The sequence below is a fragment of the Manduca sexta genome, chromosome 27 (assembly GCF_014839805.1).
Source record: "Manduca sexta isolate Smith_Timp_Sample1 chromosome 27, JHU_Msex_v1.0, whole genome shotgun sequence".
NCBI lineage: Eukaryota > Metazoa > Arthropoda > Insecta > Lepidoptera > Sphingidae > Manduca > Manduca sexta.
The window spans coordinates 16,572,206-16,599,071 of record NC_051141.1 but is presented as its reverse complement, the minus strand read 5'-3'; the positions used below and the strand labels follow the sequence as shown (position 1 = coordinate 16,599,071).

Genomic DNA, 26,866 nt, shown 5'->3' with positions numbered 1-26,866 from the left:
TCAATTGAGCACTTAAGAAAAACCTTCGAACTTCATTTTGTATGGTTTAGAATTTGTTGTTACGATTATAAAAATTTACCGCTCTAATGGGCGAATTAAATTGTAAAAATAGAAACAATGCACTAACTGGATACAAGTGGACGCGGCCGGTTTACGGCACGGTTAAAAATAACGTTTGTTTTGGTATTCCAGGGGCTTGAGACGGCTGAACCCACGAGCGAGTAGACTGACCTTATTTGCGAAGTTTTCAATCACCTTTTCGCTCTGATATTTAGTCCTACATAGTACGTTTACAAGTCAAACAGATTCAAATCAATCGAAGATACGGTTATCTTATTGGATTAAAATGGAAGGCGTTAAATAAACTTTAAGCTTAAACTAAACACTCCTACGAATCTGAATAGGTCATTAAATTTGTCACAAAACAATCCTTGTGGACGAGGTTGTTATAATAATAGGATGTTCCAGTGTTCCAGAGCCTCGCGTTCATGGCTTCCCACGACCTTTGTCGCTAATCTAAAGAAGCTCAAAACTGCGCAGCGCAACAATGGCTCGTAAAATATAATTCAATAAAAATAATTAGTTGTGTGGCGTAGGTAAAAAAATTTCCTACCGAGGACGAACTGAATTTTGTGTCTGAAATGTAAAATATAGTTTCTTTGATTTCGGAATATTTTGGTACATACTATAAAACATATATTTTGTCTTTAGAATTCAAATAGTTTGCGGAATAGTAAGTATATGTTAGTGTATTACAACAAGTAAGCGTTTACCGATATATTTTCATCTATATTGATTCTAACACTAAACCATCGATATATATTATATACTACGTACTAGATTTGGCGATCCGAACATTCACTGTGTTCAACTGAATTGAACTGTCAACCATTCAAACTGATTTTAGTATGGTCAATATTAACAGCTTGTGGTTGTGTACGGAGTGGCGCTCATGATATAACAACTCGAGTCTAAGTGTAAATCAGGATTTGAATAAAACATATTAGTCAAATAAGTAAAATTATTTGTTGTTCATGTGAATTAGATTATAACAGCGACGTTTTGGTTGCCATTTTAGTTGACATTTTGAACAAATAGTTTGTACGAACGTTCGTGTCTATAGAATATACGTCAATGCACTAAACCCATTCGATAGGTACCTGGGTACCCAAATCTTCGCGTTACTAATGTGCTATTCGTGTTGAGTCTCCGTCCGTTATCTCAACACAACTGTATCAGTGGCACTGGCGTATACCGCACATATATTTATGGCCGGCCCTTACGACAATTAAGAAATTCAGAATAATGATGTTATTTTGTTCTTACGATCGATGCCGATGAAATCTGTTCGATTTATAAGTTTGGTTAGGTTTATTTCGGTTAGAAGTTTTATTTTGTCGGATTGTAATATTTATGCAAATAGATTTCAATACATATATTCTAGCAACATTATCGGATATATATTTTCGTGTTCGTGTTTTATTTTAAACGCATACCGATTTTTTGTACACGAAGCAACGGCCTGGTAACAGTTTATTGTTGCCGACGTTCAAAACTTACTTTATTACTGTCCACCATTTTTTTTGCTTGAAACACTCGGTATTAAATATTTAGTTTATATTTTTTGTGCATTCATTGAAACGTTTTTATTAATTTATATCACATATAAAAACACATTCGTACATTAAAACCGAGCTGGTCATAAAATTTTGGTTTAGCCGATGGGGTGCCTTATAAATAGTGATGAGATTATTACTTATCGATATTTAATATAATTTACTACCTATTAATCATATTCACACAATATTAAATTTTTAAAATATGACGCATAATATTTAAATAGCGTGTATCATGAATATGATTTCGTATTCAACGGCACATTAACATCGATTTATTAGCAACATGGTGGATTATAAAATATAAATTCGGTGCACTTCTACTAGCCATAAAAACAAACCATAAAACTTGATTAAATCAACAAATTATTTTTAATTTTTGGGCGAGACATACGCGGACGTCACTAAAACCATTAACATTTTATATAATTTCATCATCCGGTGATAGTTATCGAGGTATAAGTTTGCCTTTTTAAGTAGTAATAACACGTGAAATATTAGCCTTTCGTTCGTCCGCGTGCTGTGTTAGAGGCGCCGGTAGCGCCACCCGCTGGTTATCACCATGCCGACGATTTCCTCATCTGGCATTTCAATGATATGCATTCAGAACTTGGGCCTCTTTTGATTTCATTTATTGTAATGGTAAGTTGTTTGAGTTAGTCAGTGTTTGATTTGTGGTATGTTCAGAGGTTTGTGAAAAGATATTTTGAATGTTTATGTGTAGAAAGTAGGCATATATTGTAGCCGCCTATATGTGGCATTGCTAGTATTTTTCAGGCAAAAATGTTTGTTGAAAACCTAAGTGACTTGTCAAACTTTTTGCATTTGTTCTTCTTATAAAATGTCGACGTGGTTAAGATATAAATCGATGCGATCATAGATAAGGGATATTTAACAAAACACTCTAAAAGCCTGTCCCCTGCTGGTGTGACAAGGATACAAAGTGGGCTCGCACATTTGCCGGTATTTCCGGTTCACGAAATAATATACCGCGAGCTTATCGGTACCTATACCGGTTACAAATTAGGTCAAATCACGTCTTTTGAAACGAGAAACTTATACGTTGCAATGGATGATTTGTAAGTCAAGCAAAATTTTATTTTGATTCAACAACATGTATCCTAAACCTTTGGGACACAGGGTGGTAAAATACAAACTGAACGAAATACTACATGATTTTAAAAGCTATTAAACGTATTTTTTTTTTTAAACAGAACGTCCATCAGGTGGTACACGTCAGCCGCTAAACATGAACTCGTAGATTACAAACCGTCATGGCGCAAAAACATCGCGTCCGACAAAAACGCAATTTTCGCATAAAAAACCTCAATGGTCACCGGACGGAGCGTTATCGAATAGGAAATCACGTTTTTTCTTGTCGAGCCTAAACATGAATGGATTTATAAGATCATGATGCTTTAACAACCCACTGAGTTTTTTTTGTAGTTTTTTGTCGGTCGGTGTCCTCGCGTTATCGACCTGCGTTTTGTGTCTCAATCTATTAATAACGTCTCCTTTTAGCGATGCTATTTATCGATAAACGGCTGACGCGCGGGCACATCTCTAGATGACTGATACTAGAGTAATTTATATGAAGTGAGATTTGTTGTTTTTTTATGTTTTTATTTTAGAGTGGTTTGGAGAAAAATATTTATTAAAACAATGTTACTAGACTGTTTTAAGTATATAAGTGAACCTAAAAAAATATTTTCCCAACTTGATTTACGTACTAATTATTGCTTAACACTGTCCCATTTCGTTTCTAAATTTAATATCACAGTGACAGATCACAGATAATATAAATCAACGTTATTTTTTTTTAAAACAAGGCGCGTTCCAATTTCCTAAATAATTTTCGTTTTAAATACAATTGTGTTTTTGTTATTTTTCGTCTATTTACCTTTATATTCGCCATGAGAGACGTTATCAGCTCCTCGATGCACGAACGCCTGAAGCCATTCACACAGGTCCAGTTTGCCGTGACCTCCCTCACCTCCGTCGCCCGTACTGCGACACGGACGTATGAAAGTGTTATGATGGCACATAAGAGGTCGGTGCAAACTGGTTTTGATGTATCGAAAGCTGGAGAGTAAATCACGGCATGTAAATAAAGGTCGCTCAACACAACGGATTTTAAACGCGATTAAGTGTGTAGCTAACTTTATTGAGCCAGATATTTTGTCATAGTTAAGATGCGTACTTTATAACATAAACAATAGAATGGCGTTAAATGTTTCATGTTTTGTTTTCGATAAACATTTTTTAAGACGTCATATCTTCGAAGGATTTAGGTTTTCAGTTAATATCGATATTGTAATTAGTTATTTAAAGTTTACACGATTACTTAAGCTAAATTATTTCAATAAGTATTAGTAAATATTATTTCTACGGGCAGGTAGAAATTAATCTGATTATCGCTTCAGACGAGTACTACCTGATTGATCATTTCGTATTGATAGGTGGAAGTGATAATATTTTGACTCGATGTTTTATAACAGTGAATTTAAATTTAAAATCATAATCGGGACATTGGATATATCCATAACATATTCTGCATCTTTTATTTTTTAATTCTACCGCCGACAATCAAATTCAATCTCAAGATCATACCGTAAAGAAAAAGCACTCAAAATATTGTTTTGGCAGCGACAACCTCAATACAATAATTTGACAGAGCAGCACGAGCGGTCCAAATTAAATTTCGAACGCACCGAAATTTAAAAAGTTCGAATTTAAAAAGTAAACATTCTTTATGTGCTTGGAAGTGGCGCGGTGCGTTCTGAAACTACACCGCATTTAACGCGAATCGGCCTCGGTGGCCATTAGCTCACGAGTAAAACGCTCCAACGGATCCCTGCATAATTACCGCCGGGCTAATTGTTCCAGCTCAAGCTTCGGAACGGTCGAAACTGTCGCGCACTCCACTTGTTTGAATTAAGAAAAATAATTTGTGCACTTGCCATCGGGATTCCAAATCTAAATGCAGATAAATTTCAAATGTAGACGAGTGAACATTTAAAAGGGTATATGGAATTTTAATAAATGTCGGTTAAAAATGTGGATAGATATTTTCTACCGTTTTTGCTACATGTAGACTCAAAACAAATATATCAGTCTTACACAAATATCATGTTTAATATTAGTAATAGTGTTATTTGTAATTAATTAAATTATCTCATGGGCGTAGTATCAAACTTTCAAATTCGGATAATTGTTATGCACTATACGTAGTTTCAGAACGTACATTCTTTACATTTCAAAATATTTGCATAAATAATACGAGCAAATCTGTATCGAAATCGGCATTGCTTTGAGCACGTCCGTTATGGGTCGTAAAGGCACGCGTCGCGAGCCTGCTGATACGACCAGCGGGCGGGAAACAATCAACCACGGTTTACGACCAACCGCGGGATATATTTCCAATGTTTACTTACTCTCGAAAAACGAAATGTTATTGAGTATAAATACATATTAGAGAGATAAAAGTCTAGAGATTAATCTGAGGATAGCATAGAGAAAGAAAATTAAAGTAGTAATTTATTTTAACTAACTTCATTTGTTACCATAGGTGTACAAAGAATTTTGTTTCTAAATTATTTTAAGAAAAATAATATTTTATGAGAGAAATTATTCGTTAAATAGATAAAAATTAAAGAGGTTTACTACGTGCGTATTTCTATGATAACATTATAATTAGTCTTATTCAAAATAGAAATAAATTTGTGAAAAAATAAATATAAATAATTCAACAATTATTCCTGAGATGGAATACAGAATTCTTTATACAATTAAATTAATTATTACCCTATTGAAAATTGATAAAATAATTATTGCTCATTTATTTTTAAAAAATAATCTCTGTTTCTCGACGACAATTTGAAATTGAAATAAGTAGATATAATGTATATAAATACTTGCCTCACTTTTTCATATATACTTAATATATTGGAGTTACATCTAAGCAGTATTAGCGAATGATACACCCATACACAATGACGTTTTACAAATAGACGCGTCATAAACTAATAAAATTACACATAAAAACAGCGCACTATTTACTATAGTCACATACTTGTACAGCCCAAGCGTCGACCGCCATGGCCATCTAGTTTATTGGTCTCTGGTTGCCATGACAGTGGAATAAAATGCATTTATTAGTTTAAAAAAAAGTTAAATTATACTTATCACTTACATATGAAGTGAAACGTTTTTTTCATTTACAGTTGCAGTATAATTTGTTCATCGTCTAAAACATAGGAAGGTATTTTATTTATAAAAATACAATAAGTTAGTAAGCCGAATAGCCGCGGCTCTGGCTGGAGCTTGTCTAAGTGAATGTCGGGCAATTACCTTGCTTTCGTCTTGTCAGTATAGAGCTCGGGCAATGTATCTATGTAATAAAAACATTTTAGCACATATATTTACAGGTCACAAACACGGGCTTACCCACGAGCAATTATAAGACCTCGTTAAACATTACAATTACAATTAAAATAATGGGCTGTGTAACATCGCATTATAATATCGCATCAATTAATTTTGCCAAAAGATAAGTGTTCGGTATGGGCCTGCCGCGAAATACGGCGAGGGTCTTTTATTTCAAAATGAGGGACACTTTCAATTGTCTGCTATGAAATTGTAGTTTAATTATGATTTTTTTAGCTTCTTACGGTTATTTTTGTTATAGAATTATATTTTGGATGTCATTTATGACGGATTAGTTAACATTAAAGTTACTTCTATGTGAAGAGGTATCGATATTATTATTTCTTTTCTACAAAATAAAATGCATAGTGTTGAAATGTTAATCTTTATTATAATAAATATGTCATGGTTTTTCCTTCGAGAATCTATGAATGGATCTTCTATTTATACGACGAGTAATATGAATATTGTTATAATAAATTGTTTATGTCATTGTATTTTGTTTTGTCGACGACGCCCCGGGAGGTTAGGCTCTTGACGGTGCGCCTATTTGCGTACCTTTACTTGCATCGAAGTAGCGAATTGGCATTGCGAACTGAATGCGACTTCCATATGTATTTGTTTTTATAAAAACGATGTAGTTAACTGAACTAATATCAAAATACTGCTAATGCTTTTTAACATTGCAATACAGATATACTTAATTGATGTCTGTCAAACTGACAGTTGACAAGCTGTCAGTTTGACATAGCATGACAGGTGTCGTGGAATGTCCCGCCGCGGACTGCCTACCATATAGCATGTAGCAGTATTACTGTTCTTTTACCACCAGATCTGAACCCTGAATACTTGGAGATGGGGTTCCGCGGCGGCGGCGGGCTCGGGACCACGTCGCGGACGAAGCGCATGCGCACAAGCTTCAAGCATCACCAACTGAGGACAATGAAGTCGTACTTCGCGATCAACCACAACCCAGACGCGAAGGACCTCAAACAACTGAGCCAGAAGACTGGACTGCCGAAACGTGTTTTGCAGGTAATTATACGTTTTTATGTTACTAATTTCAGGTTATAACCATTATGAATTTATAATCTGTAATGAACTTTTATATATAAATATTTATGTATTGTGTATTGTTTTTTTTGCAGATCTTGTTTTGTGACATGTTTCTTTTTCAGGCAATTGGATTTATTTATGATATCTGTATATAACTGTACAGTTTTGTGATACAAATAGTTTGAAACTGCAGAGTTTTTGTCTTTTAATTATCTCGTGTGTTACTTATATATAGGTCGATTTATGAGGTATAAATTATGCAACAACAACAATTCATCAATTTGGTATAAAGATACAATATCTCTAGCCGATAAATATAGTGATATATTCAGAAATAAACACAATTGTAATTTACATTTTTTATCACAAAATTCTTCCGAAGATACGCTAAAGTCACGGTCGGTTGCTAGTATCGCTGGTCGCATAAATAACGCCAGTTGCAACCAACCTTTGGCGTCGGCTCAAACAATTTATCGTCGATAAAACGACACTACAAGATTTTTATTACGTTTAATATATATATATATATGATTAATTCGTAGTAATTTTATTACGAAGTATCCGGTGTATATTCAACAATCAGTATTAATCTATGTTGGATAGAAAAATGTATTACGGAAGTCAACGGTCCACGGACAGTAAAAATATTTTGTTGTAAATTATATAAAATATTCATACTTCGAAATTATTATTCGGTTGAGGTTTTTTTATATAAATACTATCGGAAACAAAACGCTAAATGTAGATGTTGCGGTTTTTAAGATTTTCGGCGAATATACATTCAGAAATGGCCGTCGTTTATAAAAAAAAATCTGATAAAACTACACTACTCCCACGGTCGTAAACTATTTGCACAGACCACGTAATTACGTTAAAGTAAAAATGTAAAATCTATAACAAATAAATCGTAAAAAATTATCAAATCATAATTATTTTCCATTATAATAAGTTAATAAAGAATTCCGTTAAAAATACATAAAACATAATTTAATTTACATCGTTTGAATATCAATTTGTTATAAAATTTAAAAAAATCATAAAAATATTAAATTAAACTCTACAAATTATCGCATAATGTTTTTGTTTAAAATAATAAAATACGGTACTCGAATCTTGATGTCGAATACAATGAAAAATGTTGATTATTTTTTTACTCACACTTTTAATTAAAATACCTAATTAGTCATTCATAATTTCAGATTTAAAATACAAACTGGCAGGCTAGGCCTGGGTTGAGTTTTGGTAACAAAATATGGCATAGAGCCTGTAATTAACTGAGGTAGAATCACGATTAATTAACCGATAATTGACCAAAACTGAACCAATCAAGTGTACTCAAGGCTCGCATGAAGCACTTACATCGCAATTAGGCGTAATACGAATATTATTTACAACAATTTGGTAGTTTCGATACATAAAAATCTTTTCAGCTTTAACTAGTTTTTTTTTTCAGTCCTATAGACCTCTTTATATCCAACTCGGGCTCAAGTATGTCAAATACATAAAATAACTCAAATAAACCGGTAGTTGGTAGCTAATGCGAATTTAATGTAAGCGATATCGGCTTACTTTGCACTCCTGCGTTATCGGCCGCCTCGCGACTGTGATGTGCTGCGTGTTTTTACAGTCTCTACATTTGCAGGAACAAATCGACGGGCCTTATGGTATATATACTTTGATTTCTTTTTTATTATGTTGATTTTTTACAGATTAAATAAGGCTGTATGTGATTGTTCCTTCGGCGGCGTCTTTAATTTAAAATTGGAATGTCAAATTTTCAAATGACATGGCAGGTAACGTATGGACCGTTGTGAAAATATTAACACACGACAAAATGTCATAAAATTTATTGAACCTATTTAGTTTCAAAGCGTGGGTAAAATTTTTTTGGGGTTTACGATGACAACTTTTCCCCAAAATTGGCAATAGATTTTTTTAAGGATTATTTTTATAAGTAAAGACACGACTGGTTAGTCGAAGGTTACTAGGTTCGCAAAACAGGAATCTTGAACGATGAGATGTCAACATTTCCGCTTATTATCATTTCGAAGAACTTGCGTGAGGGTGGCCAGTCGAAAAATTGCGATTTCGCCGAAGTTATCGCAACCTATAATTTTGTCTACTTACACGATAATACGCTTTAAAAAACGTAAATTGTAAATAGGAAGGGAAAAAAATAATTGGGAGTAATCATGATTTTTTGTTATTGTTGAGTGCACTACATTGTATGCTTAAATAATATTTATGCACGTTTCCGTCACTTATGATATTTTTAGTATACAATTTGGGCTAAAATTAATTTACCTTACGTTTTGTGGTATTTTTAACGTTAACCGTAATTTCCTCTACCTAATTTGAAAGTCAATTTTGTTGAAGACCTATTCATTTAAATACAAAAATATTACAAAATTTATAAACGATTAAACTACTCCCAACCCTTGCATTGAATCATAGAAATCTTCCTTCATTGAAAACCGCTAGAACTGAGACTACAGTACTGCATCTCTACCAAATAAGAAAAGCATTCGGGTCTCAAGGGTTCTTTGAAGCTCGTGACGTCATTGGAAACACTTCAAATGTTTACCTACACCGGCACGGCAAAGGGCGGTGTCCATATGCCCTACCGTCTCTAACAAGCTGTATACACATCGGCATATCTCAGCGGTTTAGCACTTGATATTGAGCGTAATTTGTTTGCGTTGCGGCCCTTTAATGTAGAGCCCGGTTGCATCAAAGCCTGCCCCTTTGTTCCTAATTACTGACTTTTTTAGCGGGTTACGTAACACGTGTTTTTGTTTCTGATAGCTTTTATTTAAGATGACATTTGTGTTGTCTATTAAGTGGTAGTTGCGGTTTTGTTTTGAAATTATTTGATCGCCAACTTATGTTTGATGACGTGATTTAAAGTAAATAGTGTTAACCTTCCGGTAGGTAATGGTTTGACTGTATCTCTGGCATTGCAAAGTCCATGGACGGAGTTGCTGCTTATCTTCAGCTTTCCTGCTCGTTTGCCTACAAACGAAAAAAGTTTTCAAAAACCAACCCAAAGATTGTACTAATAGAGACCATGTAAACTGGAATGCAAAATTAACAACCAGCCTAGAATGACAAAACTGTATGTAATGTAAAAAACATTCAGCGGAATAGTATAAATATTTAAAGGATGGCTATGTACGAGTTTACGCATTATCGGAGGCAAGCCGTCTGGAGCCTTGATATAGCCGCCGCATAAATTTTCCCCAACCAATTATAAGAGGGCTGAGGACCCCCCTCTCTCCCGGCGACCTCCGAATATTGATTGAGATTTTTTTTCGGGCAAAAAGCTCTGGCTGGTCGCCATTTTGCTGAGATAAGGACTTTTTCCTTTTGCCCTTGTGTACGCTTCTGAACAAAAGTGTTTATTAATTTAATTTTTTAAAGTTCACATGTAGTGTTTGCAACATATTATAATATAAAAGAATATTTACATAAAAAAATAAAAAACACATTTAATTCTAAAAAAAATTGTCTTTTTGATGGTTTCTATCGTCAATTATCAAATAATTGAAGCGTGAAAAGAAACTGAATAGTTAAAAATGTACTTGACATAACAATAAAAGTAATTATAAAATCGAATCGCCCTCATAATGTAAAATAAAAACCAGTAACCAGTGCTTTAAAAAGTAAAAAATAAATAAGTTAGAAGCTAGACATTTATGTCTCTTACTTTGACGTTGCTCAGTCACTAATTGCTTTGATGTCGATTCTGAACCTTAGGCGGGTGCTTCAACTAGAAAGGAGATCTCAAAAAGGCAGCGCTGTTTTATGCGTAAATACAGCACTGGCCTCTGCGAGCATTCAAATCGACCATTGAGTGAGTCTAGCAATGCCTATCACAGTTTTATATATAGAAAGTGTTTGTTTATTGGGCAGACAACGTAATATATTTAATTATGTATTAAATTTGACCGACTTAGAAAATTCCTATATTTTCTGGTCAAATTCTGGTGATATCTATCTATGACTATTCTCTAGACATTCTTGAGATGTCATATGAGACTTTATCAAAATATGATAAGAGAGATGTGAGCTATGACGTAATATGCGTATAAATAAGATATCAAAAGTCATATACGTAGGAAGTACGTTGTTAAAATTATAACCCTGTGGTAGTAGGCAATATTTTAAATTATGTAATTTCCTAGATATTTTGTAGAAAAAGTGATCGAGAGGTTTTATTGGTCAGAAGTCAATGAGCACCGATACATAATAAATAAATGCTAACATTTTTAATATTGTCATTATTTGTTAGAGCAATTTCTAGGTCAGCCGTAGTTACAGTCAGTGGCTCCTGCGAGTCGAGTAAGACATATCTCACTCGTCACCTAAAAATATAAATTACCCACACCATTGATCGCGCTTGAACATTAAAAATTACATGTTTTCAATAAAAAATCCGATGTACAAGTAATAAAACGTACACATAAACAAACCCGAAACAGGTGCGCGTCTGTCGGTGGGGCTCGGGCGAAGTCGGGTGGACTCGGTCGCATCTAATTGCCAGGGCGCCGCGGTAATATATAGACGCGCTGTCAGCCGGGCCGCGACGCGGGCGCATTTAGAACAAACCGCGCCATATTTCTCTCCTTGCGTCCGCAATTACGTGATTTGTCACTCGCACCGATTGTAGTTTTTTTTCACCTCTCACACACCATCTGAAAAATGGTCTGCGCTCAAGTAGGGAGCTCGTAATTAGTCGATTGAAAAAGTGCCTTTCCTTGTTCGCTCACGCGTGATCAATTCACAAAGTAAACGCTACTGTACATTTTTAATATACAGTATTAATTTTATCGACGTTTTATAAATTAGTCAATTTTCTCGCGGAGATCAAGCGGTGCCGACTTTATAGGCGAATTAATTTTATCGATACGATGTCGATTCCGAACGCGACTGTACCCGGCCCTCAGGCCGCATTCTCACATTTGACTATTTTTAAAAAGTTTTCACGGGTCGAGAAACGTGTAAAGATCGTTCTTAACGGCACACAAATAATGGTGACAAGTGTGATGTGCCACCAACCCCCGCAATTAGTATCGGATGGTCACACCTCGACGTTTGGCCAAATATAATTTTACATTCTAAGTACATTTTGAGACAATAATAAACGTTGAACCGCATGCTAATTGCGACGTTAAGAGTTGAGATTTAGACGCGAGAGTGGCGTGCGGCGGCACATAAAGATCACAATCAAACGCACTAGTAATTAGTAGGGGCGCATCATTCCGAGACGCTCGGTTGGGCAGAAATTTCCGCCGTAGGTAGGCACGTTCAAAAGGCGGTCATTTGTCATTTGGTCGCGCGATCTCGCGCCGAGCGGACGTGGCGCGTCTCCCTAATTTATTCATATATTATTTATTTAAGGAAAACGAGACTATTAATCACATCTTTAGATTTTTTATTTACACTTGCGCGGAATGTTTGAGCGCCTTTGATCGTTCCCTGTTTGTTTAGGTATTTGTTAGCTACCTATTACTTGCTTTCACGTTGTTAGATGTTTGGGCCGCATTTAAAAGGAATATTATTTACACTTTTTTAATGAACAATTGAAAAGTGCGTACAAATTAACAGTTTATTACACTGAGTGCATTTTGTGGGAGCAATTATTTGATGTTTTTAATGATCGCACCACTAATGAGGTGGTTCTCAATTATTGGTCGAAATTTTAAGGGTTATTGGACTCTACGGGGCGTTTGTGAGCGGAACAAAAAATTAGGACGAAAATTTAAGTAACGCACAGGCTATATGCGTAGAGCGTTCAATTTTCATTGTTTAGGATGCTTAATAAGGGAAATATGTGAATGAGTTATTGCTCACATGTGAGCCTATTTACTTAATGGTGCACATTAGATGTTTCCTTACCTTATGTTTGCATCTGCAAATAGCATTCGCCTTCCGAATCTTTTATTTGTTATTCAAAAATTATGACTATTGGACTTGCAGGGAACCACATTATGCGTAGTTTCAAAGCCACTTCTCGACGCTATAATTGCCATCAACACGGGCAAAATATTACCATCTCGTGACCGCAAACTACTTTAACTATATAGCTTTAATAAAGATGCATTCAGAACACAAATGTGGTAATTGGTCGCCCGTTCAATTACGTGTAGGAATGGCCGACGCAAACTGTACGCTATCAATCTGTTGAATGATATTTTGTTTGTCTCCGAGCGGCCGGCAATTTCCACTAACTATGACGTCGTTAGCCAAATGACCCATGGACAAATTGAGACATGTCTAGTAGCATTATGTATCTAAATCGTATGATACAAGCAATATTAGATTGACTTGGTATGTTAGCTTATCAAATATTTACGGTCTAATATGCCCCCATAAAGATTTATAGCCCGAAATAAATGAAGCATCGGTCGTGTATCTCATAAATTCGGTTTCGGAGATGCGCTTCTTGTCAAAGCTATAAAACCAAATAATGTAGCACAGATCTCAGAAAAACTTATACACGTTCATTTTAAAGATTTTTATTGCCTCTAAAGGCAGAAGAGTCTGTCTAAGGGGCCACTGTTACCCATGGATGTGGCAATGTCGAGGTCCAGCCAAATCGCTGCTTACCCTGAACTTTAGTTGAACCTTGTTTCAGGGTCAAGTTATAACGCACTTCCACTGTGATCAGTTCATTCCGGAGTGCAAGAATTGGTAAAAGGATTTCTGGAAACAATGCTAGTTGCAGGTGTTTTCCATGGAATTAATGAAGTTTTCCCCGGGAACGGATAATCCGATGGTAAATCGATTATTTCCGTAATACGTTGTATGAAAAAAGTCGTCTATTATCGTTTAAAATAAATTTGCCAAGGACAAACATGGAGGCAAATCAGTTTTCTAAGATTACCTTAAGGTTAAATAAGGAACTATATTTTACTTTTAATTTCGTTTTGTCAATTATCAGGAACTTTTCTAATTGGATTTGTTCTGTATTTCTATAATTTCGCGTTAATATTAGATATAATTATTGAAGCTATGAAATTCAATTGTAAGTGTAAAATAACATAGCATAATGTAACCCACAATATTCCACATATAACACCACCACCAAATTTATTCATTTTATTAACACTGATTTACACTTATGCTTGCTAATTACTTAAAATATTTCACTTATAATCCCTTGTAAAATGGAGTGCTAATGGGTGTTTTTCTGTTACTCCTCACTCAGTACCGACTTTTTGGATAAAATATATGGACTGAGTATTAGCAATCTTTTAATCCCAAAAAATATAATACGTCGGTACTAAGGTTGCCAGATTTTTTTCAGCCTATAACCTAGGGTCAAGTGGTTTAATGGACAAAAAATACGGGATTTCAGTTTTTTACCCGGGACTAATAAGGATCAAAATTATTTTGTCAATTTAATAATTTAATTTTTTTATTATTTTTTCGAAGATCGAGTCTGTTTTAAAATAATATTTATATTCGTTTTAACAATTACAATTATAATTAAAAATAGATATCAACTCGCTTTTTATTAAATTTGTTAAAAACCGAGTCGTATTGATATGTATGCGAATGTTGCGTGCGTGTGTACTTGTCAATCGTAGACCGATCGATTCATGGGACAGAGTCTGTCCCGCCGGGACATTTTAAAATGTGCCTAAAATACGGGACGTCCCAGTAAACACGGAACGTCTGGCAACACTACTCTGTACATTCGAAGACGCACGCGCCGGAGTAAATACATACAATAACACCCATCTCTAACTTTGACGAAACAGAAAGCCAACGCAACTAGTGATGGTGAAGAAACAAATGATTGCTGCCGTCAACTCGGACTTGATGGTGAAACCGCACCATTTTTCATTCAGATACATATCGATATGACAGTAACCGATTGATGAATGTGTGGCAGATAAGAGCGCGACACTAGATCGCGACCGCTTCTACGGAACAGTAGCGATGTTCTCCAAAATGGGAATCGGCTGAGGATAAATCAAACATATTGACGTATATTCTATAGACACGAACTTTCATAAACTATTTGTTCAAATCTGAATTAAAATGGCAACCAAAACGTCGCTGTTATACCTTTTTAGTCACTTGAACGACAAATATTTTTTGTTATTTGACTAATATTTTTTATTAAAGTTTTACAGTTAGACTCGAGTTCTTATATTATGAGCGTACTCCATACATAAATACACGCAGTCAATGTTGAAATCATACTAAAGTCAGATGTTCGGATTGCAGTACAGTTGAGTCGAACACAATGAGTGTACAGAACGCCAGATCTAATACATAGTATATATATATCGATGGTTATACATGAATTAGTGGGTAGGTCACATTACCGACCATTATGTGTACAGCTATTTTAATCTATACGTGCCTTACTGTTATGACTAGTAAAGCCAATATTTTGTCCCAATGTCGTGTATATTTGATTTTGTGGCTTGTAATACGCAATGGCATTTTTATTTATAATTGCAAATATATGTCCATTCTGACCTGAAGATAATTTAGAGTAGCTGTGGGACTTAATTTTGTCATAAAGAGCCCGTCGAATAACCTCTATCCCGGTTTTGAAACATGAATTATGCAAATAGGTCATATAATATGGTATCATACTCAACAGTGTATTACCAAAGTTTTTGTCTTACGTAAATCTACGCTCGCGCTTGTTTGAATACATGAATGGCGGCTCGAGCCCTCTGATGACCCTTTAACACACAGCTCCAAATTCGTTCAAGTACCAATGTTTAAGGGTAAATCAATATTCCCCACAAGCATCTGTATAATCATGACATAAGCCGTCTGTCACGAGATTGCTATCTATATTAATTGTATTCAAAAGCTACGAAATTGCTGCGGTTCATTTTGTTACTCTTATTTCATGATCAGTTATGTGATATAATTTTGTAATGTATGAAATTCTAAAGACAAGTGTGATGAAGGCATGAAAAGATACATATAAATACTAGACAAAGCAAGAGAACTAAGTATTAAGTCTTAATTTGATTTCTGAGCTATTGTTTAGTAATTTATTATTGTTTAGTAATAATTCGTAATTTAGGTTTTCACCATGCTTTAGGCTATTGTATAAATGTAGTGAGAAATAACGAATCAATGTGAAAGCATTGTTATTTAACAAGTTTGTTCAATCGAGTGTATACCATTTCATCTTCTCTCCGTCTTGTAACTTACAAGAAATTTATTTTATTTTTCAAGTGAAAATATCAATTTTCTATTGTAAAATAAGATGTGGATTTGTCTTGTGACTTTTTATATGTTACAATTTGTTATAAACTAGTTCTTACATGCGGTTTTTCACGTAAAGTTCTTTCGAATTAAAACAGAGATGTTTCTTTTTATATTATAAAACATAATGTAATTAACATAGGACATTGAAAAGTTCGTGATATAAAAATTGTTATGTAATTGAAATAGAAAAATTTACGATTTTTATCGTGATGTTTATTTTATAATTTTCTTATAAAATATAGGTAGGTAAAACATGAAGACTGCAAAGTCTCCAAAACGTTGGAAGAAAATTATAATACAAAAAACCGCCTTAACCGTTTTATTTTAATGTCTAACATTCGCGTAAACATAAGGAATGTTTATTATACATAATATTTGGGGATAGCCTAGATATTTTAGAGCATATAATAGTGATATTTTTTCTTACAGGAATTTCATTAGCTACCTTTTCAGACTCAGAAAGAACATAACTATTCCCAGCAGTAGTTGCAAAAAATAAGTCACTAACGATACAAACTACGTACAAAGGAGTTTCAAAGTATTTTAAATCTTGTTATAATGAGCTTAGCGTTTCTTTTGTTGATGCTTACAGGGTTTTCAGTTCCGTTTTGTTGTTGCATAACAGAATTACCGTTCCGGACAACTCGCGTCTCAATGGGCAATGCATATGTTTGTATTTTCCGTTCCGGGGTTTGAACTACCCGGTTTTAAAACGAAAGCGTATTTTAATGAGACCCTTTGAGGAGTAAATGTAATATTTACAATAACATATTTGAACTCCTTTGTTTGAGACCGTTTTAGGATGTCTTCTATTGACATGGTATCAGTCATGTATACTGTCGCTGTTGGACACAGGCCTCCTCTGCTACTAAGAGGTATTAGGTCTTAATCAACTACGCTGGTCTAGTACGGATTGGTAGACTTCTCACACCTTCAAAATTCCTATGGAGAACTTTTCAGGTGTGCAGGTTTCCTCACGATGTTTACATTCGCCGTTAAAGCAGTTTATAATTCACAAAGAATACACACATTTTTTGAAAAAGAGGTTTGTGCCTTTGGGATTGGAACCTTTGAACATTCGTCTTGACAGTCCGTTCAACATCTAACTTGGTTATCGCCGCTTATATAATAGTCGTCTATTTATGTATATTTAGTAAAACAAGTGATGTTTGTTCAAGGTTTTGTCAGTTTTGTTTGCTCTTTCGATACTGAAGTATATTTTATTTTGCTGCAAAAACCTGTTTTTCTATTAATATTTCATCAAGACCAGGGAAGTGATAGACTAAATACCTTTTCAGACGTGGACCTACCTGGCGAAGCATCCCGATTCCTATCGGCTTCCCTTTCTTATTATTAGAACGATTTGCAGATATTTATGCATATTAGTACTTAAATGTTGTATCGGGTTACCTTGCGGAAAAGTTCGCCCTTCGCTGGGACCTATATATTGGTGACAGTCCTTTAAACTTTAATGTAGCTTTACATTTAACCATTAAAGAAAGAATAACCTTATTATGTAGTAAATAAGGTTATATTCCCGTGACACACGTAAATGTCATGTAGCTGTCAAGTTTGCCGGCAAACATTCCGATGCTTTAACGGCAAATTTACCAACTTTTCTTTACTCGTAAAGGAAAATCCTCCCTTCACTGTTCCCCTGGCGTATTATGGTAAGGGAAGGTAGAGGCAATGTTTTTCTGAAAACTAAACTACCGGTCCTTTTTTTCCAAATGAATTCACAATATTTTGTTTATATTTTCAAAAAGAATTCTTGAAGAGTAATTATTTTAGGTAATGTTTTTACAAATTGGGGGGAGGGGGGGGGGGTACTTGATGCGTAGTTCGCCTCCCTTCACTACCCGTTACGTGTCGATCCTGATGTACAGGAGTTGCAATGGCGGATGTGATAGTGAGATATTTTTTTTTTTTATAGCTTTGAATGACGAGACGAGCTTGTAGTCCGCCTGATGGTAAGCGATACGCTAGAAACAGTAGAAACACTAGTGTTACACTGGCTACAATGTCCTTCAAACCGGAACACAACAGTGACTACAAATTGCTGCTTGGCGGCTTTGGCAGGGAATAGACATTGCGGTGGTACCCAGGCTCACTCATATATGAGAGATCTACTGCCAAAGTAACCAGGACTCCAAGAATTCCTAAAGTACCAACACATAATCGCTACGATTTTATTCAAATGACATGCGAGTAAAAATACAAACATACAAACTTTGTATATACAGAGCAAATTGAGACGTAAATTATGATTGCTAAAGTTTATTTTTAAACAGAAACGTTCCGCTTGACAATCAGACAAATGACTTGTCAAGTGGATGCCAGTTGCGAAGTCTACGAGAATAGGATGCGGACACAAATATGAGCGGAGAGCGGAATATGTTGGTCATAGAATTGTCGAATTTTTAGTATTTAAAAAAATAAAAATTTTCATATAATTTTCTAGTACTCGAAAGACATCAAAATAAGTACGTAGACATACTTGTAGAGACGTATTTCAATCACACTCCTTTTATTGAAATCTCTGTTTAACCCAATTATTTTCGTAATTTAGGGAAAATGTGTGCCATGAGTTCATAAGTGTTAGAGCCGGCGCATATATGGCGGAGCGCAGCACAGAGAATTTTTTACTATCAACCAGCTATCGACGTCATTTTCATTGAAATAATACTCAAAATTAATTACCACAAAAATCTTAAGAGCAAGAAATTTATTGTTGCGCTGTGCTCCACCATTTTTGTGCCAGCCCTAAAACAAATTTCAGTGAAAATCTGGGTTCGATAATGTATTCATTTATTCCACGTAGTTATTACTCGAAAATCTGTGTTGTTTCTAAATTCAAAAAGAAAAACAATGGCCGCATATTTTTTTTTTTTTGCGAGCTCGATTATTTTTCCTATGAGAACATGCATTTTCATTAATTCTACTTAAGGCGGCCTTTAAAATTTAATATGACGAAATTTTAAAGGCCGAAATATCCATGATTCTTAATTATTTTTACGTTTTTCTTTCAACTGCGAGAACTAATCACTAACTAGACGTGAATTTAAATTCTTTACTTGCCAATACTTGTTTAGTTACCCAGATTAAAGGTGAAACAAAATGTATGAAAATGGACCTTGAGGTATCGCCTTAAAATCGAATTTTAAAGTGGATACCATAGAGTTGATATACCCACAACAATGAAAAAATGTGTATTAAATTTATTTCTCTAACCAATATCACACAAATTCTTTTCCAATACACACACAATGTATACAAATTCTTTAGAAAGATATTTTTCATATCTCCCTTTGTGACTACAATACTAGATCTTTTGATATCACAAAGCTATTTCTTATATTGATGCGAATAACATTACTACAATATGGTTGTAGGAAATCTTTTGTTGTCTTTGTGACTATAGACACAAAAGTTATCAATAGCATACTTTTTTAAATTTAAGTCTTATCCAAGAGCGAATAGTGAACATTTTCAAAAGGGTTTTTTCTTATATACCATCGGACAAGGCCAGTGTAGGGTTCAGGCGTAAAAGTCATTAGTAGGAGACTGTCATAGCACTGGGAATAGTATAACACATTAATTATATGGCATAGCTTTCTCAAAGGTAAGACGATAAGAATTATAGTATACTAGTTTATGATCGTAGCTTCACCCGCATGATAAGCCTTTCACGCTACAAAGGTTCCTTAAACACTGGATAGTCCAAAAGTCCATTAGTACCAACGGGAGCAAATTACTCGGTTAAAATTAGTCTGTTATATTTTTATACCAGTACGGCATACTGACCCCACAGCACCTGATGATAAGTAAAGGTTTTCAATAGAATGTCGTCTGATGAGAAATGATTACCCCCTGACAGTCAGTACAATTATCCCTGTTGGAAACGGATATATAGAGGCTGATCCCGGAATGCAACACACTTCCGTGGGCGACTATGGCGGCTTTAACACCCTGTGTACGGTGGTCGCTATCCGGACGGATATAAAATATATTCTACTACCAACCAAATTTTAATTTAATAATAAGTTTTACGTGGAGTTATAAGGAACATAGTAAATTTTTTATAATCTTTCAAATTTATAATATTAGATTTAACGTCTTCTACTTTAATATATGTATTATATAGAAAAGTACCTAACAAAAATTTTCATTGCTTTCCTTTGAATCGTTTCAGTGTATTTTCTTTAATGGTTTAGTGGTCTAAAGTGTATAGGTTCACATTTCTATGTTTTATATGATATTAAATCCAAATTGTATTTGACTATTTAAAATGAATAAAACGAATGTCTATTTACACTTTTGTCTGTTTCTTTGGGTACACAAACATAATATAAATTGAAACATACGCGTGCAATAATCAACCATAAAGATTTCTAAATAATGGCGTATTTTACTTAATCTGTCTTTTTAAATTCTAGTTCAAATGCATTAAACATGTCGCAGCACATATGATGAACCGATAGTTTCAAATAAAAATGTCAACTTCGTATAACACATTGAATTATACACCCTTTAAGACGATTGCAACGGAGCAATAGTATATCCAAAGACAAGACTTGATCATCAAATAACCTATAAATTAGATAGCATTTCGATTAATCATATAAGAAAGATATAGAGGTTTGCATACAAACATTTTTGACAATATTTTATCAACTATGAGGATATACATACAATTCTACACACTGCGGACAATATTAAACGCTATTTCATAAACCACGGGTGAGAAGCAGTTGGACCACCTCGGAGACGTTATCACCGACAGCTCGGCAACACGCGGTCATCAATCGTGAAACGTGTCCCGGGCTAGTCCAATTTTTCCACCGCTACCATTTGTTTAAAATTTCTCATGGCTGTACATACTTATATTTTGTATTATTCATACCGCAAAAAGTTTGCAAGGTTCTTTTTTTAATTTGTAAATGATTGTGTTCCGAAATCGCCACATGGGTTTGATTCCTAAATACATTACACTATAATCTATTTATAATCGAGTTTACAAACAGAACTCCGTATAAATAACGCATGTTACGCTAATAATAAAATGTGGACGTGATTATGTCATTCCCGAGAGAGACAGGTATACAAAACGCGTGTGATAGAAAGAGAACGAACGATAATTAATACTAATGAACAGTTACAGCACTGATATTGTAAGAAACGTTTTGGTTTTGTTGTCGATTCTGTGTGTATTTCAGCTCCTGCCCACTGAGAATAATTACTTCTATTTAAATATTAAACTATAAAACCGGTTGCAGACGTATTTTATACGCGTAATAAATCTTAATGGCTACAAAGTTGAGAAGCGAGCGCGTATTTCATTACGCAACCTGATAATACTTGTCGCAATGAAAGGCGAATTGATAAATCGTTTTTTAATACCAAAAATATTTAAAAGTGTTCCAAAATAAGTTATTGCCGTGATGAATGGCACAAGCGGGTCATACACGTTATTTATGCTAATGTAATCAAGTTTTATATAAAGTTATAAAAAATGTTTTAGTATAGAAATAAAAGTTTTATTTCTAAAACCGTTCGAGTATGCGAGATCGAGTGTAGATAGAGCGGCGAGCGCGCGGTAGGGGCGAATATTTGGGCGATGCTATCATCCCGCCGGGATTTATGAAGTCGGTGGCCGGTGGGCGGCGCGCGGTAATTACTCTAGATGCACCCGCCACGCTTTGATCTAACTATTTACAAACTCCACTTCACCTTTCAGCTGTCACATTTCGCGCCGACTTTTTGTAATCCTAAAAAAATCTATGATAAATTGTAGCCAGCCACGAGACTAGACGCGTGTCACCTGTCAACTATTTTGTACATTACAACGTGCGAAATTGCGACACACATACACACACATAAAACACAAGGCTGCATTTATACTTCCATCGCCTAACCAAATGCAGAAATAAATAAAATTCGCATCGGCCGTACCGTCGATCTCCATATTCAAGTAGCCGTTCGGCTGTAAGGCCTGGCGGCCTCGTTCCGAGATGCCGGCAAGAAAGAAACGACCGTCTAAATTTGGCATAAGACACGGCAGCGGCCATGACGCGCGGGGCGGGGCCTGAAGAACGCTGCGCGTGATTGGCCATAAGATTCGCGCGGCCACTCTACGTAGGATTCGAAAATCTTATATCGCGCGTATTGGGACCACGTATGCTTGAACGGCGCCGCTCGAGCGGGCCACTGTTGACTCTAGAGGGCGGCTGACCGGCTGTCGAGTGTCGAGTATGCGTGCACTTGATATAGTGTCGACGTTTACTCCAGTTTGTGTAAACTAATCCGATGTTTGCGATTCCAGAGAGCGCGCAGATTTCAGCGCGTGCACACGGCGGCCGGGCCGACGGAATGTTGCGCACGCACGTACCGCGTCACGCTCCGCGCCGGCTCATCTCGCTAATTACAGATACAGTCTGCACTTAAGAATGTAGCACAACGGCAACTCCGAGGAACGTTCACGTGCCGGACAACAAAAACAATGAAAATAATCAACTCTCCGCGCTCAGCGAATAATGTGCGAGCCGCTCATTCGCACTCCTTGTTTGCTGGTGTTTGTTAGTGTGCTGCTGCGCGCTAGGCGTTGATGCATGTTGTTTGCCGATGCAGTAAAGGTTGCTTGTTGTTGGCAGGTGTGGTTCCAGAACGCGCGGGCGAAGTGGCGGCGAATGGTGACCAAGCAGGAGAACAAGATGGCGGAGAAGTGCTCGCCGGACGCGTCGCTGGAGATGGACATGTACCACGGATCGATGGGCTCGATCCAGTCGCTGCCGCCGCACAGCCCGCCCTACAGCGTCATGGGCGGCCCGCCGAGCCCCAACTCCATGGACTGTCCATAGCCTCAGTTCTGCGCTTTATGAGCGCTGTAAAGGACTTAAATAGTGAATCATTCCGCGCTTCTTGGATATTGAGTTTGTTTGGCACACTGGCGTAAGCGTTAGTTCCTTATCGACTGCGTGCGAGGACGATATAGTGTATTGGTTGTGAACTGTCGTATGTTTGGCGCGTTTTGTGTTGTATTGACGTCCGGTAATAAATTTAAAAAGTTTGTAACGATTTAAAACTGTTCACGGTAACAAGTTGAAAAGTTGATTTTTATTCGTAAATGTTTCTCACAATGCAATATAAAATGTAGACATGTCAGCACTTATCTCAAATAGATGTAATAATTTATACATATTATGTAGGACTCATTAAAATTTGTCTAATGATTGATGTGCTTCAAAATATATTAGCGAGCCATGTTTCAAAGTCACGCTCGATTTCATTTTATGGCCAAACATTATCGCGAATATTTTGTAAGCTATCTTGCTGCGTATGTATAAGAGAACTACAGTCATACTAGATGTTGTTTATGAACGTTTGGCTATGATCCCGTAAAAGCTTTGACTGTAAATATTTCTCAGCATAACCTGTTAATATTTAGATTCTGAATAAAACATAATAAATGTATTTAACTAATCGACTTCAATATATTTATTCAAAGCCTTTCAGAATCAAGCGTATAAAGTAAGGTTTTTATATTAATCACGGTTATAAGACTATTTAATAATGCGTAACAATTATTGTCGCTGTGTAGAATCTCGAATACCTAATCGGAGAATGTTTTATTATACGAGTAACTATAATAATTATTAATATATTACTATTTATTTATTGATATTTAAATTAGTGTTAAAATAGATTAAGGACGTTAGTTGCTAAATTTTTTTCCATAGTTATATTCTATATTGTGTAAGTTAAGCAGTAGACAGTTAGAGTTTGACCGGCAATAGTGTGGTTATATCTGGGTATTGTAAATATGAGATGTTACTGGCTGTTTTGATTACAAATTGTATTTGATTTAAATTTTTAAAAATAGAACTCATGTTCCATTTTTTTTAATATTCTCTATGGTCCGTTTAGTTGTCAGAAATTGTAGTTGTTAATATTCCTTATTATGATTCCGTAACATCTCGATTGAAATTGCCGAAATGGGTCATTGTAGTTTTAAGAATTATCATTAATTCTGATAAGTACACACGACATTAGTTCCTTTTTTTGTATAGTTATAAACATAATAATAGAATCCTAACAGATCATTGGCGTAATGTATGTGAGGCGAGTAGATTTGCTATTGTATGAAAATACCTACTTCCTGTAAAAGTGAAAACCACGGTGTATGATCTTAATAAAATTATAATGAATCTGTTAATAAAAATATTCCAATTGTATTGCATTTTTATTAATTTATTTTGCAATAAGTGTTACGTTCAGGTAAAATTCATGGAAAATTACATTACGAAAACAATTTAAAAGAAAGAACAACTTTCGAGGAAATTTATTCACTCATACAATTTATAATTGATTGTATAACATTTATTTATATTAAATGTTATGAATAAACTAAAGTTTACCTGACTTGGAAACTTATAAAGGTTGTTTACGTAAAAATAAACTTAATTGAAATGATAACATGCATCATTTTCTCATAATTCAGAAAAAAATACAAAATATGTTCGACTAACATTTTTTGTGGGAACAACACAACATGACGTGGTTAGAGCATTGCGTTTACGATTAGCTCGAGTATTCGTAGAGGGTAGTTAGGTCTTTATATTCGAACTAAAGGTGTAATATGCACCGTTTTACGAAGTTGATAAAGTATTCTTTGTAATAGCAAATCAAAACCTAAAAAGTCTAATATATTTATTAATTAAAGGTTTATATTAAAGAATATAATTTAAGGTGAAATATATTTGCTTAAACTTTGTTAAAAAGTAGATAGACCTTCCTTGTTCCCACTGTTGGATATAAATTCATAGCATTTGGTCTAATTTACATGTATTTATTTATTTTTGAAAACAAAATGTCCATTCAGTTACGCTGCTTTATATTACACTAGCTTTTGCTCGCGGCTCCGCCCGCGTTATAAAGTTATTCAGGCTAAAGTTTTCCGTTATAAAAATAGTAGTTTCCCGGGAGCCTATGTTCTTCCCAGGGTCTCAAACTGTCTCCATACCAAATTTCATCTTAATACGTTAGGTAGTTTTTGAGTTTAACACGTTAAGGCAGACAGATGCAGCGGGGGACTTTTGTTATATTATTTAGAACTTTTTAAGTGAAACAATCCCGTCATACATCATTGTTGCATAACTTTAACCGTTTACGCAGCGCAGGCAACGGAAGCTCTCAAAACTCATAATTTTCCCCGTTTTTGCAACATGTTTCATTACTGCTCCGCTCCTATTGGTCATAGCATGATGATATATAGCCTACAGCACTCCAGGAACAAAGGGCTATCAAACACAAAAAGATTTTTTCAGTTGAAACCGGTAGTTCCTGAGATTAGCCATTACTGCTCCGCTCCTATTGGTCATAGCGTTATGATATATAACTTTGAGCACTCCACAAACAAAGGACTATTCAACACAAAAATATTTTTTCAGTTCGAATCGGTAGTTCCTGAGATTAGCCATTACTGCTCCGCTCCTATTGAATATAGCGTGATAATATATAGCCTATAGCTCTCCACGAACAAAGGGCTATCCAACGCAAAAAGAATTTTTCAGTTTGGACCGGTAGTTCCTGAGATTAGCCATTACTGCTCCGCTCCTATTGGTCATAGCGTGATGATATATAGCTTATAGCGGTCCACAAATAAAGGGCTATCCAACACAAAACGAATTTTTCAGTTGAAACCGGTAGTTCCTGAGATTAGCCATTACTGCTCCGCTCCTATTGGATATAGCGTGATGATATATAGCCTATAGCACTCCACGAATAAAGGGCTATCCAACGCAAAAAGAATTTTTCAGTTTGGACCGGTAGTTCCTGAAATTAGCCATTACTGCCCCGCTCCTATCGGGTATAGCGTGATGATATATAGCCTATAGCACTCCACGAACAAAGGGCTATCCAACGCAAAAAGAATTTTTCAGTTTAGACCGGTAGTTCCTGAGATTAGCCATTACTGCCCCGCTCCTATTGGGTATAGCGTGATGATATATAGCCTATAGCACTCCACGAACAAAGGGCTATCCAACGCAAAAAGAATTTTTCAGTTTGGACCGGTAGTTCCTGAGATTAGCGCGTTCAAACAAACAAACAAACAAACAAACAAACAAACAAACTCTTCAGCTTTATATAATAGTATAGATAATAATATTGATAAATATAATTATATCAGCCTTGTTTTATATTTTGTCCCACAGCTGGGCACAGGTCTCGTTTACTACTAAAAGGGATTAGGCCTTAGTCCAATCCGTTAGCCTAGCGCGGATTGGTAGACTTCTCACACCAAAATCCTATAGGGAAACTCCAAGATAGGCAGACTTCTTCATGATGTTTTCTTCACCGATATAATACTAATTATAATACAAAAAACTATCTATCAACCAAGAACCTTCTTCAGGTTTAGCTATAACTAGGAATCGATTCATACGAAAAATGACTCAGGCTACCCTAACAAGAATTCCGCCCATCACACGAAATTTGGTAGCGTCATACAAAAAGGACCTTCA

At 35.4% G+C, this 26,866-nt stretch overlaps 1 protein-coding gene across 1 annotated transcript in view; it reads left to right on the top strand.

Moving 5' to 3' along the window:
* LOC115439926 (protein apterous) overlaps nucleotides 1-24,577 on the top strand; it is a 100,315-nt gene extending 75,738 nt beyond the window's left edge. Inside the window, 2 exon segments of the mRNA XM_030164004.2 lie at nucleotides 6,874-7,076; nucleotides 22,997-24,577. Coding sequence (XP_030019864.2) covers nucleotides 6,874-7,076; nucleotides 22,997-23,203 — 410 coding nt within the window. The 3' untranslated portion in view covers nucleotides 23,204-24,577.
* Nucleotides 24,578-26,866: the final 2,289 nt, after the last annotated feature.